The sequence below is a fragment of the Egretta garzetta genome, unplaced genomic scaffold (assembly GCF_000687185.1).
Source record: "Egretta garzetta isolate BGI_Z169 unplaced genomic scaffold, ASM68718v1 scaffold23, whole genome shotgun sequence".
NCBI classification, from domain to species: Eukaryota; Metazoa; Chordata; class Aves; order Pelecaniformes; family Ardeidae; genus Egretta; species Egretta garzetta.
In genome coordinates this window covers 592,137-614,815 of record NW_009259237.1, presented here as the reverse complement: position 1 = coordinate 614,815, position 22,679 = coordinate 592,137, and the positions used below count along the sequence as shown (strand labels likewise).

At 36.7% G+C, this 22,679-nt stretch overlaps 1 protein-coding gene across 4 annotated transcripts in view; it reads left to right on the top strand.

Annotated features, from left to right (window-relative positions):
- The window catches only part of CDH8 (cadherin 8), a 149,735-nt gene that overhangs the window by 5,631 nt on the left and 121,425 nt on the right, over positions 1–22,679 (top strand). Inside the window, exons 2-3 of one of the 4 annotated variants that reach the window (XM_035891509.1) lie at positions 9,269–9,354; positions 9,448–9,710. In XM_035891509.1, the coding sequence (XP_035747402.1) occupies positions 9,269–9,354; positions 9,448–9,710 (349 nt within the window). Of the gene's footprint in view, positions 1–9,268; positions 9,355–9,447; positions 9,711–22,679 lie in introns of those variants that run through there. The other 3 variants (XM_035891510.1, XM_035891511.1, XM_035891512.1) reach the window with 3 other exon arrangements.

Below are 22,679 nucleotides of genomic sequence, written 5' to 3'. Positions count from 1 at the left end.
AGGTTGGCATGAGCTGGAGCTATTAAATCTGTATGTAATGCAGTTCTATTTTAGTCAAAGGAAAATCGCTTTAATCAGTGGACTGTAGAGAATAAAAATTACTTCAGTTCATTTCTTCCTCTTACTATAGAATGAAAACAACGCGGGTACAACTATTTTTGTCAGGTTTAAGTTTCTGAACCACCTTGGTTGTTCAAACAGATTTTGATTTTCTTCCCTCTCCGTTTTGAGCGTGCATCATGAGCTGCTCAGCTCAGCAGCATGAGGTAGTGTTTTGACACACATCAGTGGAGTGGCTGACTCCCATAAACCTGAAAACAAATCTTTTGTTCTTTTCTAAGTATGAGAGGTTGAAAGGGAAGTTTGCAAATACCTTTTGTTCTACGGTAGATCTAAAATAGTTATATTGTCATTTTAATGCCTATACTTTAGGTATCATCTGTCATGAAAAAGAAAAAAAAAAACCACCAAAAAACCAAAACACCCAACCCTAAAATGTTGTAGATACTAATTTCATTGCAGAGGAAACACAATCAAACAAGTCATATTACTTCAGTTGCAAACTGTGGAGCACATACTGCTTCTTTGTCCTGTATCTGTACAATGTCTAGCACAGTTGGATTCATGACTAGAATTCCTGAGCACTACACAATACCAGTAATAATAAAGTCGAAAAAATAGTTTGGAAGTGCTAACAACACACTTGGTGGTTTTTTTAAATGCATTCTGGTTCTGTAAAGTAGAGAACACTTTTGGAAAAACTTGATAGCTTTATATACGAAGTATCAGAGCCTTGGCAGCTTTAAAGTTGGCCCATGCTGATTTTACTGTCAGACAGTAGCAAAAATGACCCCAATAGGAATTCTATTGATTCCAGTAGAAGTTAAACAATAAGCATGGCATCACAGGGCTAAATACTCTTTTGTTTGTTTGGTTTTTAAAAAGGATTCCAGGAAGGTAAATATTTGCCAAAAAGTATAAAGAAGGTTTAGGTAGTCACTAGCATGAAACAGACTTTGTAGATATGATAAAGTATGGTGTTAAGCAATCATGGAATAACGGACAACTTGTTACAATATATTATTTTGATTAAAGAAGATATATTTCAGTGCGATGAACATATCACTTTCTCTTTATCCTAAAGCATTAGTCAAGTTGTGTAATGACCTATATCCTGTAGCAGCCTCATCCCTACTTCAGAACACCAGTCATGGGGTTTCCTAGTTAAAGCAAAAGAGTAAGGGAACTAAGGAAGACGAATTTATCTTAGAAAAGCTTTTCTAACCCTTCCCTCCTTCCTTCTGCCTCTAAAACAGACCCCTAAAACTGAAGTAGCCTGGTTTTGCTAATAATAACCTTACAGTCAGATTAATAAATCCCCCAATAAACCGTTGCATTCTGTACCTGCATTTGTATTTCTGCATGCCTGTATTTCCTTAGTTCAGGTGTATGGATTCTATCAGCTCTATGTCCCATGCAAAGACTGACGAACACTGTGCTTAAAACAGTCCCATAACATTTGACACAAGCTTAGCTTAGGAACTTGCTTAATAACCTAAAGAACTGTTCAGATGTCTGAACTGTATAGAGTACAATGCACGACTAAGCTTAAAAAATAAAGTGGCATATCTTTGCACACCGAATTACTCTGTGTGTGTGTATAGGACAGACCGTCTAAGACCACAAGAAAGAGATAGGTAGCATCTGTTACCTTTGTTGTTGAAACAAGTAATTCTTTGGATTTGACTTTGATTTTCCAAGCAGCCATAAGCAAATTGCCACATGTAATACATCAAAATAAACCTGGACAATTGGTTTGGACTTGTATTGGCAGGATCCTCTCTTGCACATCTCTGACAGCATGAAGTATACTTCAAGTGTATGTCACCCTGCTGCTATAGTGGAGTTAGCATAACGTTTCCCATCTCATTTTCCTTCCTTTGAAATTTCAGGTGCTTGGCCAAAGGAAAGGATGTGTGGATAATGCTTTTCTATGTTACAGTTAATTCCAGGTGACATAACAGTCCCTTAAAATCACTGTTAGTTGGTGAAATTTAGAGCAGCTACAAAGTATAATTATGATTTGGGGCAATGCCTAGAACATGCATGGCCCAGAATCTGGCTGCTGGCTCGCTGCCGCTTGCAGCCCCCCTCCGCCGTGCAGTGGTGTGTGCTGCTTGTGGTCAGGATCACTGGGAGTTCCCCTCCTGACAGTGTTCTCAGAACAGCACATCTGACTGCTGCCTGGCTGCAGCCGAATGAGACGGTGGGAGAGGTTTCCATCCCTAAAATCTGCCAGCGTCAATGAACAGACCTGCATCAGATTGCCATGGCTATATACTAAGAGTCCATCAGACTCTTATTTAAGTAGCTTCGCTGTCTCTAATTGCTTGTTCTCTTTTCCAGAAGTTTTCCTCCACTCAGTTTTGTTGATTCAACTATTTGTCTGACTGCTCTCTAAAAGCATATTGTCCAACTTCATATGCTCTTTGGCAACACAGCTGTTTTCAAAACTTTTTGTTGTTGTCCTCTAGTTTATGGGCTCTTTAGTTGTGCTGATGTAACTGCTTGTGCAGCCATGCCGTAAACTGGATCTGTGCAATGATCTGGGTTATAAACTTGAAGGAAAAGACTTATCGAAACAGGGTTTTGTTGCAAATTTTTTTTTTTTTTTTTTTTTTTTTTTTTTTTTTTTTTTAAATTTTCACTGGTCTGGCTTACAGTGTTACTGTAAGTTACTATTTAAGTTACTGTATGCAGTAGCTCTGCAAATATCACAATTGCAGAGATAGTAAACTGCTGTGAAGAGAGGAATGGGAATGGAGACGAATTATTGGAAACATGCAGCTGGCATGATGCGAGGGGGAGGGAAGAACCTCTTAAATTAAAATTGCTCTTGGTGGAAGAATAGCATGAGCAATGGCCTAACCCATCTCTGTCAGAATGATTTGGTTTAAAAAACACCTTACTATTAAAAGCGTTTAAGTTAACAAGATCGTTTTGACAGAACTGGGTTAGGGAGTAACTACACATACAGTTATGCTGGCAGATGAGAGAGGCAGTAAAGTGTAGCCAGGGCATGCAAGTGGCCCTTTGCAGTGGGCCCTGTAAGCGTGATAGTAGCGTGTCTGATTACAGCCTGAGTCCTTTTTCGCCTCACAGGAAGGTGGAGAATTGCTTTTTAATTTTAATTTTTGGGGGGTATGTGAGTAATCTTTACACAAATGAGTAATCCACTGAAGAGTAATAGTTTTGGCAAGGAGTACTCATTCTTTTGGAGGGGAAACGTGAGAATGCTGCCTTATCCAGGGTAATTTAAAATCAAGTTCAGGTACAATATAATAGAGATGTAGTGGAAACAGTTTGAGTATGTAGCAAAGTTATGCAGGCAAGGCTGACATGATTATTTGTTGGTTAGGGTATCTTGATAGTTTTATTGTGATGGACTTTGGTTTTGTTCTGCTTTAATGGCAAACTAAAATCCTTACCACAGTTCTCTTATGAGTAAGAATTATACGTACAAGTGAGACTGGTGCGCTAAGGACTGCTAAGGCCTTATATTTTTACTATTGAAAACTTAAGGCTCTGTTGTGCTGCCAAAAGAGGATCAATGAAGGAAAGATAATTGTGCTTCCCACAGTGGGAAGGCTTTGCATCATGTTGCTACTATTGACGGAAAAACACCCTGTCTGAATCCTTGAGAAATGGGACTAGGAAGCATAAGTGGAAGTGTAGCCAATACCTGCAGTAGTAAATGTAAACCTAAAGAGCTTACAGAACAGGAAGAACAGTGTGAAGCCAAAAAAACCCCAAAAAGATACTCTAGCTACTGTAGGGACAAAAAAACAGGAAGGAGAGAAACGATCAGAGGTAAAAAAACCCAGTAATTTGAACAATAACAAGGAATTTGCTTGGGTGAACCAAAGAAACACTAAAAGGAACAAAATACCTACACCTGTGTACAGGCTGTCAGAATGGATCCTGAGTTTGCAGACCTATTGACAGGGGAAATATAATACCTGATCATGAGCTGTGAGAAACCTGTGACAGAGTAAAGAGACACTCATGGTTGCTTGATGAATTTCAGATAAAGGAAGTCGCAAGATGTAAATTTTTGTCAAGGGCACCTGATTAACCTTCATATTTTATTCTCTTAATCTATCTTAAAGCTATTACCCACAGCTCTGTTTTGCAGGAATAAGGATCCTTGTTTCTGGCAGAAATTAGATTAAATTTGCTCTCCTGGACATGAAAGCCCACATGGGTCAGATGGAATTTCGAGGCTCCAAAAGAAGCATGCAAAATGCCCAGGCTATCCCCCTGCTATCGAACACTGCTAGTTGGAACTCTCTAAGTGATCAGTAAATGAACGCCTCTCATCAATTATCTGAGGCTGCTTGTATTGTAATGCTGATTTGCTTATATTTAATTAGCATCAAAGGTAGAGGTTATGCATAAATACATCTAAAACATTTTTACTAGAACTCCATTGCCTTTATGTATCATTTACCTCTTAATGTTGTGGCAATTTGATATCAGTCTTCTGAATGCATGCTGAAGGGGTCATTTAATGTATAAAATAGAAAAGATCCTGAAAATTCTACCAAAACCCCCCTGCTTTAGTCAAAGATCACCAACTTGTGTCTGGCATCTCTAGTGTAAGTTACTTAAATAAACCAGTACTTCATGGTTTTTTTAACTTAATAATAGTTGTTTAGGAATAGATACAATCCACCCTAGTGAAATAGTGAGGTCAAAGGGCTTAGCTGTTGTATATCATCACTATAAATGATAAGGTAAATGCAGAATGAAATAAATTAAGAAACTTTGTTGCAATTCTTTAGTCAGCCCTCTGTGTCTCTTACGTGAAGAAACACTAGAGTGGCTCTAAAATCTTTTAAACTAGGATCATGGTGTATTACAATGCTAGTGCATTGATTTAAAGTGGTTTGCTTGACCAGATAGATATTCTGTGGTTTGAAACCTAAGAATAAATTGATTTTTTTAAAGCTTTTTATGATCTTACTTTGCTTCTTTTTCAATAAGAAGTTATGTATTAAACTACTTTTATTAAGTTTATTAATCTTTTTAACAAATTACTGCATTCCAGTGTTCACCTTTTAAAGCTAAAAGATGATTCTAAAATAATAGTAGTGAAATTAGTTACAGCCGAGATGCTAGTTATCATAAAGCTTTCCACCACTCATATACAAAATGAGACCTGTCATGAATTAGTATATGTACCATAACTATCTACTGTCATACCTGGGTCTAACTGTATGCAAGCAATTAACTCATACAAGTAACCTACATAGATTTTAGTTCCAAAAAAGGTTGCAATGTATATTACGTTACTTTCTGAAGTTGGTATGCTAGTTAAAGTTCTAGGTTGTAAACTTCTACTTCGTTATAATCACTTTTTGCATTGTACTTGAATAAAACTTACGCACTCTATGGCCTAGAGTTGTACAAGTAGTGCTCCAAGATGCATGTTCCTGTTAATAGAACAATATTTTTCTAGAACTATATCAGCATGCATAGTAAGTGGAAAACAATCAAATATAGCTTTATTTCTATTTCTCTGTAGGTTGTGCATGGGGAACCAAATTTATGAATACAGTCTTATGTTTTTGAAACATAACAGTTATCTGAATCTCTGCTACCTGACATAGTGTTACATTTTCTTTCATCTGTTTGCTACATTAAAGAAATTCTTTATATTTCAAATATCACTTCCCCTCTCAAGGATGAATAAAGAAGTAAAGCTGTTTTGTAAACAGCTTTGCTGGATTAGAGTTGTATTTATAGTTGTATATATCGTATACTATACAGGGAAACCACTTAGAAGAACAGCAAAGTTTTGTTAAAGAAAAGAGCATAGGGCCATTTGAGTAAGTGGAAATTCAAAGCAAAAATTATGCTTTTACCAGCACCAACAAAATCTTTATGAGGGTGTAAATACACTCTATAAGGGCCATGTGCTTGTCTTCTTTTGGTTGCTTAGCAAAAGGTGGTTCTGGCTTCACTGGAACAATTTTGCTCTCATTCCATACTCACCATTTCTTTAGAACCTGGCATAATGTAAGAACGGAAAATGTTACTGTGCCTCACCTTCTAGTCTTCCCTGATTGCCAGATCTCCCTTTACATGCGCCTTTTTAGTATCGTTATAGTAGCCCTATCAGTTTCTCCTATACATCTGGTCTGCAGGATTATAATTTAATTACTAGGCATTTCTTGATATGCATATTAACCAATATGAAAATTGCATGGCCAAGTATTTAATAATGCCTTCCATCAGCTCCCAACCACATACATGGTGTTCTGCTCCCAGGAATGGAAAAGTAAATTCATTTCCAAATTTGGTAAAGAAATCTGGGGACAGTACAATCTCCAAGCACTGCACAAAGTAAATGCCACAATTCACTGATAGAGCAGTGAATCTCAAATGAGAGTCTGTGTCTCAAATAAATCCCAAAAGGCTCCAGTAGTCTAGGTTGAACTGTAGAGAAATTTATCCAGCTCTGCTGTTATGCACTGATCATCTTCCCCTGCAGTACATCGATACATGGAAAAGCCCCATCAGATTTTTTTCTTTACCCTGCACTGCCTAACACTTGCCTAACTCTCCTGTTGGTACTTGAAAATCTCGCAGTTTTGTGTTCGTTGAGCTTGTGTAACTGTGCTCTTCACAGGGTTATTTCATTGAGTTAGGTTTAATGATATGGTCTGTGTATTACTAATATTTTTGGTGTGCTTTTGGCTCTTGTTTGCCTTAAGGTATTGCTGAACAGGGAGCTACTGTGAGGATGGTCCAGTCACAGTGAATCTTATGCATTAGTGCTAATGGATAGGACCTACATTTGATTGGAGTAAGTGAAGAGTAACAGGCAGGAAATCTGGGGGAGGAACTGCGGGGGGATGCACTGAAATGAACTTAACGCTTGCCAAGGATTCAGAGTGGCAGTTTGAAAAACAAATATCCTGTTCTTTCTTCAAACAAAAATGTTTCTGTGAGCATCATATTGTTTTATCTCATTTATTTAATCTCTTTTAGAAGACAGGCTGTGTAGATTAATTAAGAATTGTTTTCAAAAAGCTTCTTGAATATGAAAACGAGTGCTTTACTTTCATTATTTGGTCCTGTGAGTAAAAAGAACTATATCAATTTGTAATGGAAGAATAAGAAAGACGGTCATGGCCCACTTGGGTTTCTTGGACAAAGGTGTAACATACTATTCTGTTCTGGTGGGCTTCTATTTCTGGGTCAAAAATCACTTTGTATATAAAACCCAAAAACTCAGCTACAGAAAAGGACTCTCGAGTTGGGTTTTCAGTTTATGCCCCCAGTTCTGAATTTAATTGTGGATATTGTTTGAAGTTGTCTATTACTCTGTTTTGCAGTGGTTCTGTTTCTCCTGTGTTTCAATTCCTGCTCCATTGAGGAAATTGGAAAAATCTGTCCCCTGGCAGACACTCGTACCCACAAGTCCATTCACATATGCACAAGGATCCCATACAAAAAACCTTAACCACTTTCATTCAAAGTTTGGCTGTTTCTCTCTTTTGATACCTTCAACCACCAAACACGCCCGAGGAAATCTGTCTTTTTAACATGTGCCAGAAAGTAGCAGCAGTAGCCCCAGTTTCATTCTTTAGACCGGGTGACTTGACAGACCCTTCCCATCAAGCAATTAGACTCTTAGCTCCTCGTCCTTTTCCGGGGATTGAGAGAATGCCAGGCCTCTCTTGCTTCCCTCACGTTTTTCCCAAAATTTCATTCCAAGAGCATACTGTATTCTCTAGTTTCTTTCTTTCCATCTCTGTTGGCAATGAGGCTTAAGTGATGTTTCTAAGCCACACAGTTACTTCTGTAATGGATATTCACCTCATTCTTCATGCATGGTCAAAGGACTGCACTATTAGCTTACCGTTCTTCCATGCTACTTGAGATACTGAGTTTTAGTTTGATAACAGCTCTTCTCTTTTAACAAGACAAGTTTCTCACAGTTCCAGGTTTTCATGCAACAGATTTCACAGTTGCTTTGGCAATTACTGAAGTTTGAAAAAAAATTACTTTTTACATTGTTTGCTTTTAAAATAACAGATGACTTTTACTGTTGTTATTCATGTTATCAGATATTTTCTTCCATGAGTGTGTATGAACCTAAAAAACCCACAAAACCCCCACCCACTCCCTTCCAATACTAAGAACTCATTTTAAAGTGGAAAAAACCCAGCCTAAGACACAGTGTAAGCTTAAGAGTAGACATTTTTACCTATCTTGTATATAGTGGTTTCTCATGAGATTGTTTGGATATGAATCAGTCAAAGAAAATGTATGGGGAATCTTTTTACATAACTCCAGCCTCATTAGAGTAGCTGTAATGCAGCCCTTCTCCCTGAGCCATGTCCCATCTATCTTTCCACGGCTGCATTTCAGGTTTTGCCCATCACTGTGGCATTAGCAAGCCCTACTGTGTTAATTTGCTTGCCTGTTTCAAGGAATATTTACACTGAGATGAGACCTGATGTGGCCTTCTAATATGTGAAGGGGTGGGTGAGGAAAGAAAGACAAAATGCTCCCAAGTGTCCATCAAGGCAAATGTCTCTGAAATAAAATTTCACTGTGTGTTTTTCTTTGGAACTGAGAGACAGACACTGAAAGTCCTGTAGTGCAAATGTATATAAATGAGCTTACTTAGGTTCTGGTAGTGGTCTGGTTCAGGGATCATGGATTTCACAGTGGACTTACCAGTCCTGTTCCTCTGCTGGGCTGTGAAGGTTGTGCTGAGCTGTGTGCTGCTGCAGCTAGATGATTACTAAAATGAGAATGTACTGCTGGAGCCTCGTACACTTACGAGAAGTAATTTTTTTTTTTTCTTGAGGAAGAGAGTAAGTCTGTATGCAAGAATATTATTTTGTATGACTTTTATTGTTTGACATGCTAAGTGTTTATAGTTAGCTACCTAAAATGTGCAAACTAGCAAGAAGGCCAGGAGCTTCTTCAGACCCTAAGACAAATTGCCAAGTAAAATGTTTTCCTGAGTGTATGTAATCATTTACTCTTCTCTCACTATTTCAGGCAATGAAGGGATTCACAGAATCACTTAATTTTTTTAACCCATTTAATATGCACTAATATTATGTACTACAAATTAAAAAACTTACATGTCTTGGTTTATGATGTAAAAGTAAGATCTTTCAGAATGCTTTCCTAAGCTCTTTAGTCACTGATTTGACCTTTTTTTTTCCCCCCACCAGGAATCTTTAATGACTGGAAAACTCAATGGATCATGTTTTTATAATCTAAGCTATTTTTACGTTGACTGTGCTGTAAACACATGGAGGAGCTGTAAGTAAATGTTCTGTACTGCATGATGAATTGGATTGCTACAGTCTGGAGGAAAGCAAAATAATAATTTCATTTCTGTGGTGATTTGCGTAGCTAGTGGTACAATGCCAGAAAGACTAACGGAAATGCTTATGGATACATGGACTCCATTAATAATATTATGGATTACTGTCCTTCCTTCTATTTATATGGCTCCAATGAATCAATCTCAAGTACTACCAAGTGGATCCAGTACAGGACTAAAAAAGCTAACTGAAGAACAAAGAGTTTTGAACCGTTCCAAGAGAGGCTGGGTTTGGAATCAAATGTTTGTATTAGAAGAATTTTCTGGACCTGAACCAATACTAGTTGGCCGGGTAAGGCAAGATTTGTTTTTTCTGTGGGTATGTAAATGAAGGTCTGCAGTCATTTGGACTCTTCTAAGACATTGAAATTTGAGGTGCTCTGTTGTTCCAAAATTCTTCTTTAATATCCATATATTTGTGCTTTAAACATACCTCGTTTTAAGGATATGGTTTCCTGGTTAGCTAACCTGCTATTTACAACAAAATTACATGTATTCAGTTTGACAAAAATCCACAAGCGTGTACGCATCCTTTTTTCAATAATGTTAGTCACCACTCTTCATCTCTGTCAGCTGAAGATTTTCACCAAAGCAGCTTTTTGTAATGTGTTCCTATTCATTCAAAATATGTTCCTATTCATTCATTCAAAAAGGCTGTTACACCTATAGGTCATTTTCTATCTCCAGCCTTATTACACTTATTTGTGCTCTGAGAATTTTTAAAAACCGGAACAAAAGGCAAGTGTGGCATATACAGCAAACTACAAGGTACTAGTTCATAGGGAGGTCCTAATATGCACACCTATTTTATGTTATTTTATAACATTATTGCCACAAATTTTGTAATTTACTTTCAAAGTTAGAAAGGTAACACAAGGAAAATTATCACGTTTCTCTTGCTTGCCTGTTGCCTTAAACCTTTGATTGTTAACATGTATTAGCTTATTCTGTAGCTCAGTATATTACCCCCAGTCAGTGAATCAGCCTTGCACTTTCTCTAAAAAGAGATCATGGGCCATCTACATTCATCAGGATTGAATTAATTTTAGAATTATTCTTAGAAAAGAATTTTCTGTTCCTAAATGCATGTTTGGCCTATAGTGAGCAGTTACAAATACCTTGATTGTTTATCACTAAAGGTTAGTTCCCTTTGAATAACCAGGTACATTATGGTCATATTACCTGGCTACTGAAATTGAGTAAAAAAAAAAAAAATAATCTAGAGAACAGAAATTATGGTTATTCCTGGCTACTGAAATTGAGTAAAAAAAAAAAAAAATAATAATCTAGAGAACAGAAATTATGGTTATCAGTTAATTTCATGAAAATTTTGGAAAGTCTCTGGGTAAGTGAATAGCATATAGTATAATATAGAGACTGTCAATAACTGTATCTATTATTGAAGAGAACACAGATCAAGTGTATTCCTAAATTTTCCCTAGTGTAGCCACTTTCCAGTTGAAACTTAAGGTCAGAAGGTGTAATGAGCTTTATATCCAGTGAGTTTTGAGTGCTGTGATAATTTACATTTCAGGTATTATACATCTGCTCTCATTTGTTTTTCTGTGGTTAGTAACGTATCTCAATTTCAGAGAGACAGTGATATGTCCATTTCAGATATTAAAATATTTTATCCAACCCTTTATTTTTAGAATATTTTGGTCAAGCTTTTAAAACCATTTTGAGTTGCTTTTGAGTAGCTGGAGAGAATCCTGAGTTTGTACTTTATAGTACTTTGATTTTCAGGGTGTATCCAAGTCTTAATATTTCTACAATATTAGGGTTTTCTGGTGGATATAATATCCTGAATTGTTCAAGTCATTAGTGAATAAAGTGGGTGGGTTAAACTAAGCCAAACCAATGAAGACATTATCCCATCTTCTGGTGTCATTTGAATAAATTACCTATTCTAAAATGCTGTGACAATCTATTTGTTGAGACTGCTGCATGATTAAAACACTGCATGATATAGATGGAAACGAACAAGAAGTGAAATTTGCTCCCATAGGGAGAAATCCTTGGTTTATTCATGAAAATGGCTTAAAATATTCTTGTAATTATTGTCTGTATTTTTTCACTCTCTCTCAAAAAAAATCGTATTTCTGACTTATTTTTCTTTCCTAAGGTTTACGAGTACTATGGGTGCTTTCAAACTCTGCTGTAGTCAGTGGGAACAGAGGTACTTCGCATCTTTCAGAGCTGCTCTTAATCCTTCCTGACTGTAAAGCAGCAACTCCCTCAATTATAGTTCTTGGCAATCCTTCTTCCCAAAACTTAAAGTTGTACAGAATGTGACAACCAAAATGCTCTCCTTCTCCGTGAAGTTGGGGTATGATTTGTCCTCTGTCACCCTCATTGGTTTCTTATCCACTGCAATTTAAAAATAACCTCCTTTTCAGAACTCACAGTAGATTTGCACTTACCTAGTACCTTCTCAGCTCTTTTCTATGTATATTCTTCCTTCTATCATTCAGTTTTGCCCCCTGCAAAAGGATTCGCACACTTGAGGTATTTCCTTCATTCTATGACTTTATCAACTACTTTTCTGCCCTATGGCTTACCTTGATTATTTTTTGCCGTACTGTGAATGAAGAGCACTCTGTAAATAAATGTAGAGAGGCTTAAGGTTGTGGAGAGAATGACACCAAACACGTATGCCACTTCTTTGCTGCATTTTCTGGACATAGATGTTCTTTTGTGCCGTTATAGAGGCAGCGTTGCTTATATGTGCTTTTTACATGTTTTACTAGTACAAAGTACTAGTATAATCTCCAAACAAGTTTATTATTTGACAGTTAATTGCTTCAAAGGGAATATTCTTGAAGCAAATGTAATTATGTAGGATTTGGTTGCAGTTTTTATCTCTTTCTACACTATCGTAGAGTGTATATGGTACTTTTCATAGTCATGTATGATTTGTACAAACATGTAATTAGGTGCTGTAGATAGTTAAGTACAAAATAAGCTTCTGCACAAACAGAAATAATATACACGCTAGCAGAATTTGATGTATGTTGTATATATGATGTATATATTTTTAAAGCCCACTGAAAATTCAGCTTTTAAGAACTGCTCAGAATATTATTGGTACATAAATAATGTTTTTCATGCCAGTGGGTGGAAAGGCACTAGTAAAAGCATTTGATTCTAATGGAATTGAAATGTCTATCAGCAAAATAAAACTGAAAATTGAGATTAATTATAATAAATATAAACATAATACAAATATCTTCCTGAATAAAAGCCTGAACATAGAGTATGTGCATTCATTCTGCTAGTTAAAAAGATCTCATACCAAAGTTTCTGAAGTACAGAGAAAGTTTAGCAAGACAGGATTTAGAGACATATGTAATTCCTTTTATTAGGTTGCCCAGTTTTTCCAGGAGAAACAGCTTCTAGGCATAAAGACCCTCTTCAGAATTTTAAGTGTTGCAATACAACTGCACAGTCTTCAAAGGTACTTATTCATTGCTGTTCTGCATGAATATATATTAATAGATGCATTCCCAATATATTTACTCTAATAAATGAAAAAATCTGGGGTGAGACTTTAATGGAGGATTTAATGTGACTTCTTTCTTAAAGCGTGGTGGCTTTCTGCAATTACTCAAGTAAAGGACAGGAGAAAATCTTCTGCTTTCATTCTTGAACTTCTTACAATGAGTTTGAACAGTATGCACTTTTAATGTCAATTTTCGTCATTATATTCAGTAGGATCAGGCTCAAACAAAATAAGCAGCTCTACTTGAGTTCACACATCTGTAAAAAGGTCTGTGAATACTTATCTCTTAGGGTGGTTTCTCAATTTATGATATTCCGCTATAAAATGCTACAAACATTCTAGTTTTTCTTTTTTGTCAGTATTAATACTGCATTTATTTTGACGCATGGTATTGCAATAAATTCCATAGTGTTTTGATCTGTACATGTACAAATGTATATATGAATTTTGAGAAACCTACAAAGCAACCTTTTTCATGTTCGTGTGACATACTTCAAATGAGTTTGGTTTTGTTCACAGCAATACAATACAGATAGATAGATTTGCAAATACCCTCCCTTTCATACTAGCATTTCTTTTTGGGGTTGTTGTTTGGGTTTGGGGTTTTTTTTTGCTTCATCCGTAGAAACAGGTACGTACTTTACAAAGCTACTGCGATTACTTTAGAAGGCTCTGTATACTGCATATTGCTGTCAGCAGTTTGCAGCCCTCCCAGTGGCTGACAACCTCATTCAAGTGTAGAGTGATATGTCTTGCGACACTGCTTGCTGTCCCTGTGGACTTGATTAGTTAGGTAGAACTTTTACTTGATATACACTGCTGCATTTTCTCAGTCTCCTCTGCATGCATTTACAGCACCATGGCAGATGTGCTGTGAAATCTGTGGTGTAGCAAATGCCACTGTTCTTTCACAGGAGACAGGCACTGAATTCACAATGAAAGAGATAATAGAGTTAAAAAGCATTAGGAAACTAGGTTTGGGGTATATAATTGTAGCTCCTGTTTCATGGAACATGTGTTATTTGTGATGTTTTACATGGGGTAGGACCTGGCTTAATAGATGTTTTTAAGCAAAAACCTGGGATAGTTAACATGTTAACAGTTGTTTGTAAGTTCAATGCATAGAGAGCATAAGAGGGAATGAAGGTGACAAAAGTTGAGGGTTTGGGTTTTGTTTGCTTGGTTTGTGTTTGGTTTTTTGTTTTTTTTTTTTTTTAATATTCCCTGACTTACCACTAAATGAATCAGAAGTTAGGTCCAGACCCAAAAAACCACTAACGGTCAGTCAGATAGGTGCTGTTCCTGTGCTAGCAGTCCTCTGGCAGTACTCTCTGGTTTCTCTCAGAACCTTCCTCGGACTTTTTTGAACTTACCTGTTTCCAGTCGCAAAGTAACAATATATTGCATATTTTGCACACAGTCTCTGCCATGAGAGATTTGTAAAATGAGCTGGCCAGGGGAGACCAGCCCCTGCGTCACATGCGCAGCTGCGGTGTCACATCTGTGGCATGTGGTTGGTAGAAGAGCTGTGCTGGCTCCTGGGAAGTTGCTGTGAAAAGCTTGGACAGGGGAGGAGACAAACCAGACCGTGTTACTGAGGCTCAGAAAGAACATGGCCAGGTCAACTCTTCAGTGCAGTGGAGTCTCAGGTAGATATTTTTATCTGTGACTGTGGAGTTTTTCTTCCTTGATTCTGACTTATGCAGTATGTGTCTGTTCACTCTTGTTAAATGCAGCTTTTTTTTTTTTTGTATGGCTTGTAGGATGAGGGAGCTAGGCAACTTTTGCTTTTTAGAGCAATGGAGATTTTTCTCGTGATGTATGGGGCTTAGGTTCAGGCCTTTAGAGGAGAAATAATTTTCCTGTAGGAGGAGCAGTAGAGAGGCATGTTTTCACAGTTAAGTGCTTCAGGCTGCGCTACTGTAAAAACCAAACCTGGAAATGCAGAGAGCACTTATAAATAGCTTCAAGCTGTATGTTCTACATTATACATGCTTTATGCAATCTTTGATTTCATTGCCAACATACATTTTATCTCTTAACAAGGAAATGGTAAAATCTTACTTGTTTAAAATTATAAATAGTTCTGTTGAAGTACAAGTGATACATATATGCAAAGTAAACAAGGTTTTAATTAAACAAGTTCTTTCCATATGTTTTCCTTTTTATTCCTGCATTGAGCTTGTGATTATAATGGCTGCCTGAAAATACTGTTGTATTCAAGTGATACAAACCAGAAATGTATATAACTAAGGTTCTCATTACTTTAGGGATAAACTACATGCTATTCCCCTGAATGGAAGTAATCATTGTGAAATACAGGTGTAGTGTAGCCCTAGCATAGGTTTCATAGGGTATAACATGGTCCTACATTAATGTATTCTTAAAGTTTTCAGTTAGAAGAATAAAAAATCAGAATACCGTATTATGTAGATTCTCCTCTTTTCCTTCTAATATACACTTGTATGTTTTGTTATCTATGATTTAAATGCATGCCATAAAATATTCAATATCTGAAATGCTGCAAAGTCAACATAGCTTTCTGAGCCCTAGATTTTTGTTGTTGTTTTGCAACTATAATTATACACTAATTTTCCTACTTATGTTTAATAAACTCCCAGAAGCTGAAATGTATCATTTATTTTTCTACTGTGTTCTTTATGGAAAACACTAATTCCCCCTGCCTTTTGTATGCTTCTGAAGGAGAAGAGGTGACTGTATACTACATAGAATGCTCCAGTTTACATGGTCTAAATCAGCTTAGTAAGCAGTATAAGTAGCTCTGAGAAAAACTCTTTTCAATTAAATATTGCTGCAAAGACAATATATACAATATACAACATTTTATAGAAGCCTGATAAAAGTAGTGGATTTTGAACAAATATTCCTGAGTCTGCACAAATTTCATTTGTTTCTTTTTAACTAAGTACAAGTTCCAAGAAATTTCTTCTTGGAACATACAAATTTAAGCAAAGACAGTTTCACTGAAGTAGCCAACAGTGTCTACATTTTCTAATAAAGTGTAAAAATAATTTTACTGATTTATCTTAGAGTTAACAAAAAAGACATATCTTCAGACTCTAAAATCTCATTTCAGTATGTTTCTGGGAGTATCACTGAGTAAGGCTGAACACTTTCATGCTCCTTCATCTCCAGCCTGGGGGCATGATAGAAACCCAACTTTACTAAGTAGAGTCACATCTTAGAACACTTGTATGTCAGCTCAGTACAGCTGGACTGCACTTAAAGGAATGCATTATAATGTCAGGAATCCTGCATAGTAAAGGCTCAACCTGCAAAACACCAGGCACCTCCTGAGCCATCTATATTTTCTTTATTAAAGTGGGAATACCTCTGTGATGTGATTTGCATCTTAAATTTTAGACTTTATAGACAGTCAGTGTAGAATAACTTCAAAGAGTTGGGTTGGGTTTTTTGTTTGGTGGTCTTTGGGTTTGGGGGTTTTTCCCCCTTAAAAAAGAATGGTATATATGGTGGGCATGATTACACTGTGTGGGCTTAGGCATTTGGATCCCCTGATGTTACTTTAACATTATTTGCTTAAATTTCCTTGTCATACTATACTAAAGCCACAAAGATTTCTAATCTTCTGGAAAAAAAGTAGCTAACATTGAGGGTTTTTTTTTCTTTGTAAAGAATTAGAAGCTTCTGTACTTTTTTCAGTATATTGATCTCAACACTTTATCTTTCTCTCAATGAGTTGAAATGTTTCCCAAGTATGCATGCAAAATGCTGAAGTGACAGTAAGAAAAATTAAGTAGAGCCTTCCACGTGATATTCTGCAGATGCCCTATGATTGTTTAGTCTTCCCAACATTGCTTTAGTAAATAGTTTTCAATTTCTACCTGTAGGGCCCACCTCTGGTGCTGTCAGGATGCTTCAGTTCCAGTTGTCAATTTAACTACCAATTAGTGCCAATTGTGATGGTGGATTTTTGCTAAAAGTTTGTCCTTTCTGAACTTGACAAACATATTTCCCATAGGCCACTGAGAAGCTATCAGATAGTAGTGACTTCCCCAAAGTGACAGAACACATTGCCTTTTGACCAGTAATGTAAAAGGGTGTATTTATTGTTTTCAGGTCCTGATACGATGTTCCTCAATTTGCCAAGGATTCATGTAATGAAAACCTTACAAATAATTTTGCATTAAAATGAGAAACGCTTTGAGACTAATTCCTTCAGTGTCTGCAGGCTTCCAGTAAGAGCTCTGGAGCTGAAGTACGTGATACCTCATGAACTGAAGTACATCTGAGAGAGGTTGGCTTTTTAGCTGGTGGACAGCTCTGTATTTCTAGGCTGTAATAACTATACATTCACAGTAATCACAAGGAGAAGTAGTTTGCATGTGAAAATAATGGGAAGGAGATTGCATAAATTTTGTTTCTTGAAAGTTCTGTTTTAAAAGTTGGGTTTTTTTCCTATTCTAGTAAAGGGAAATAACACAAAGGAAGGCATAACTTCGTGTTGTGTAACAGACCAAGGACTTCACAGCTGAGGGTCTTTTGTTTGGTTTTTGGTGGGTTTTTTTGGACAAAGCCAGGGATGTTTATACTGTGCAGTTTAATCTGGATGTGAAACGGTCAGCTTCATTACAGAAATGATTTGCTGCAGTAAGTATTTGAGGTAGTGTTTAAAGGTAACTATTATTTGAAAGCACTGTGTGGTGCATGTGGCATTGGAAATAAATGTAGATAATTTTCCTAAAGATATTTAAGCAAATATTTATGTATCTGAGTAGCCTCTTGGTGATCCCTGAGGAACACCTGTAGTGATATAGAGTAATGTATAACTTTCCTTTTTCCTGGGGACACCCCATTAGTGTAAAGACTCCCCTTCCATAACTTCTTTCAAAGCCTTTATTTTACAGCAGTCATGCCAGCAGCTAAGAAAAAGAGTAAGTGTAGCTCTCCCTGGAGACTATCAGTGCCATTCCTGAATTAACCGGAGGAATCATTAGGAGCAACATAAGAAATCCCTTTTCGTGTTTCAGGGTCTCAGCTCAATAACTGTTATGCACCCAGCCCCTGGTGAATAGAAGCAAAGCTGAGGGTTTGTGTTTCAACTTGATGTGCTGCACGTTGCTGTTAGATTGCCTCAATGAGGGGGAATGTAGTGAAATAAAAGACTTCACAGAGGATCACTGGAGGCAAGGAGCCCAGTTGTAGGTAGAATCAGCAAAAGATATTTCTTAGCAGTTCAGAGTGCCCCAGTCATCTGCTGGTTTAAATCCAGAAACCGTATTATCTAATTTTCTTTTCCCTTGCTGAGAGAACTGCTTACATACAATACTGTTATTGTTACCAAGTGAGAAAAGGTGAATTTTAGTACATGCAGAACTGGTGGTGGGCATCCAGACGTGAAGTACACAGAGGATAGAGGAATTGAACCAAACCATAGCTCTTCTATCACGTTATTTTCTAAGGTCATCAAGCAACAAGCATCGTTAAGAGCTGTGACATGTTATACACCCAACCTAACAAATCAGGATGTTAAAGTGAATGGAAAAAACACCTTATTTTTCATTAATTTGGGATAATTTGTAACATAATTGATGCAACATGATCCTATATGTTAAAGCATGATGCAAAAGGCTCAGAATCCGATATTATTCAACTCAAATAACTTAATGAAAATCTCCAATGTTTTTACAGATTACGTTTTCTAAATACAATTACTGGCATACTTGCTATTCCCTTTTCACTCTTTAAGTTGACTGTTTTACAGGCAACCTGTTCTCTAATTATTATGCAGTCTAAAGCATTTAATGTAGACCACTGGCACACTTCACAATTCCTGTTTCTTTCTTATCATACAGACAAGAAAATACAATGTCCAGAGGCAAAATATTGGTGGTTTTTCCTTCATGCAAAATCATCTAAAACAGGACTTAATGCCAACACAATATTTCAAATTTGTTAGTTTATTTCTGCTAATTAATGGGTCTTGATTATTTTGTTAGATATCCCACATACTACTTAGAATATTTGATTATCTGAGAGCAGGTGCTGATGTAAATATACAAAGATTTTTACTTATTTACTGAGTTTTCATGTGAATAAGCAGAAGTTACTTAAATCATTTAAAGCATATATCAGGATTTTACTTGGCATGAAAAGATTTACAGACTGAATTGAGATTTCAGCCATGGGGTTTTTTAAGGGAATCTCAGTGTGGACTTGTGCAAATTTTTAAAACATTGTATATACCCTCAAACTATACATGGAGGGCATTCCTATAAACTGAACTACAGCAAATGAGCAATGGTACACCAAATAACTCTAAATGTGAAAGCTGTTAATGCTGCCATTTGTATTACAAATACTTCATTAAAATTTTGATCCCTTTTGTTGAGTAGGAGAGGATTCCTGCCTCAAAGCAGTTACTGTCTAAACAGGATATGCAGACTGTAACTGAGGAAGAAAATACAAATGCAGAAAGATGGGGGGGGGGGGGCAGAGAAGTAATTTTCAATGTCTACAATTATGTCTCAAGTCCATGGCATTGCTGGGGGACAAGCTTTCTGATTCGCTGTTTGTTTCCATAGGCAGTGCTGTCTCCCACTAGCCAGCAATGGTATCGCAAGGTGTAAAGCCTGAATATTCTTGGGAAGTCTAAGGAACCATGTGCTTACTTTTCAAGCGCGTGGGACATTCTGCAAGACTTGTGTCCTATGCAATTTATTAATAACTTAAATGTGATATAATAACAAATACGTAAGGCTTACTGACACGGTGGAGTTACCATACCGCAAAAATAAAGACAGAAAATGACACTCTAAATTGTTAGGCAGAATTAGGCTTCTTGTTCTGTGTAGAAGGCAACTGCACTGATCTCCCCACTAAGTAATAATTTTGTAATTGATCCAAATTCTGTCACTCGAGATGACCACCTGCTAGTTACTGCAATTTACTGATAAGCAAAGGAACACTAGGAATTGAGCAGTATATTTGCGTAAATAAATATTTGGATTTTTAAGGGAACTTTCTGTGAGTAAATGTTTCTATATAAATCAAATGCATTCTGCCCAAATACTGTAATAAACAATTCCCTATGGGACGAAGTCTGATGGGGTAATAAAGCAAAAGTTTGCTGTACTAGTCAGGCTGGAGGCCCGCTCTGAGACAACAGGTTCACTGCAGTGCTTTGGATGTGTTATGAAATGTGTTTCATACTTGTAAAGTTAAAAAATCCATAGTACAACTGAGTCAGTATTTATTCCAGCTGACATCTCTACAGAATCAGGAACACATTTGTGAATTCTGCAAGTTGCGGAAAGACTGGAAAACATAAGGGATGTTTTCCCCACTCTTAAACCAGGAAAATGTGGCTTATTTTGTCTTAAGGCTCAGTTTCCAAGGGCAGTTTCCTTGAGAGGAAAGCTCCGATATCACATCAGGAAGGCAGATTGTCAGCCTGGAAGAATACATGTACTTGCTCACCTGACAGTCCATTTTGTATCTAGCTCTGAAAACCTCTGTAGGAGAGGAGGATCTAGGCTGGTGTAGGACAAAGTAACCAACCTCAGGAGTCTCTTTTCTTGGTGACCTTCCTGCTGTAATAACCATGATGCAGCCTTCAGGCACTCATGTGTTTCATTGTCCCCATGAGACACTATCAAAAGAAATCTCTCAGGATCATTTGTTTGAGAATTCTCAGGGAGACCAATAATCCAGTAATAGCTAATCCTTAATTTATTCTTTTCTCAGCCACTTAATTTATAAGTTGCTTGTCCTTATTATGCCCCATGATATGTTCTGTTACAGAGCCTGAATTTCTGCTTTGTGAAGCTGTATGCTTTGCAGTACTGCTTTTAGTTGATAAAAATAATATTGAGGAGTCCAGCCTTCTAGATACTTTGAATTGCTTCAGATTCAATAGGTCAAATTCATTCCAAATTCAGTTATTGAATTCACTAAGCATTAAGTCTGTCTTAATGTACTTAATGTAAAGCCTTATATACAGTTTATGCACTGTCTGGTGGAGGCAGGGAGATGAAAGAAAAAGCAATGACTACACTGAGATGAAAACTGGTGTGCATGGGTTGTGCGTAGGCACGGGCTGGTGCGTGTATCTAAGAGTATATTAAAAGGATTCCCGTTAAGAAGAGGGGACCGCAATAATCGGTAGGGCATGTGTTTCATTAGTGAAACTGTTGCTCTTTCTGGAATTAAGCGTAGGAGTGTAAGAAAGCCACAGCACTCGCACAGCTTCCTCTCCATGTAGATTGACCCTTGTAATGTTCATGTCCTTTGTCATTCTTTTAGAAATACTGTTAACCTTTTCTGTAGTGACTGTACCTTCACACTTGATGTAGCAGTATTGTGAGCTGAAATTGAAAAAAGAATGCACCAAAGGTAATTTTGCATGGCGTACCAAGTTCTGCTCTGCAGCAGGAAAAGAGCTGCAGCTACTTAAAATCCTTTTTTTATAATCTTCCCTATTGATCACACCTGTATTGAAATACCGTATGTGGAAGCTCAAACATTCTTTGCTAGGGCTTCTCAGAAATAATTGAGTTATCATTTATTTCATTTGAGAATCAAAAAGTGATAATGAGACATACTTTAATTTCTGAAAGTCAGAGTCTTTTGTCATTCTGTACCTTACCAACCTAGTATTAGTCTGGATTCTTTTGGAAGTGCAGCTTGCTCATTAAGAATGTGTAAAATGAAAAAAATTGAGAGGAAACATTTATCCTTTGTATTTCTAAATCTCTATTATTTTCAATTGACTCTTAATATGAATGATCTCTTATTAAGCTTGTTTTGAGAGGCATAAAGTGTTTTGGCTGTTAAATAAAAGCTGATATGGTTTCATTTATAGGAATTAATGATGGTCAATGTAAGTAGGAAAGGTATTCTTGTATATAATGTATTACAGCAAAACTGTGGAAAGGTTTGTCCTTGGTACTGTTCTGGCCTGTTATTACAAAGAGCAGGAAGAACAGTCAATAACCACTTATTAATGTTTTTCTCTCTCCTTTATTGTAGCTTTAGGTACATTAGGTTCTCAGTAATTATCTCATTCATAATCCTCTATCACAAGTAATATTTTCTGCATCTTGTGAAGCATAATTGGAAAATATTTTCTTTGGATGTACACTATTTCTATTCCCTCTTTAATATAACTTTACCCAAGAGTATCTTGCCTAGGAAAAATGAACAAGCATAATTTTATACAGGTAATCAAATCTCTCAAATGTTGGCACATTTTCCATCAAACAGACTAGGCATTAAAAGAGAGAATTTCAGCACACAATTAGAACTCAAATAAGCTTGTTCAAGGCAACTTGAACAGAAGTGCTATTTTGAGTTATTAGTATTGTATTTCTACTACAGGGTATTAAATTTGATTAATACAGAACTGCAGGGGAATATATATATTAGTCTAAGCATATGCGTATGCGTCTTGGTGTGTGTATATATAGATATGTCTATATAGAGATATTATTTAAACACTGGCTTATAGCAGGAGTTTACTGCCTTTCTAAATAATTCTATTTTTTTCCCCACTTAGGACTCAAAGCCACATGTTGATACGGGTTTTACTAGGTTGAGCAAAATAAATGGGGGGAGGGGGAAGCAATCAGCATGTCTTTAGAATCATCTTGGTTGCAATACACTGTAGAAGAGTTAATTTATTCCAAACCTTCTGACATAAATCATGCTGAAGTGGGAGACGACAAAAGCCATACAGAATCACAGATACCAAGTTAAGGACTGCTAAGCAGAGCAGAC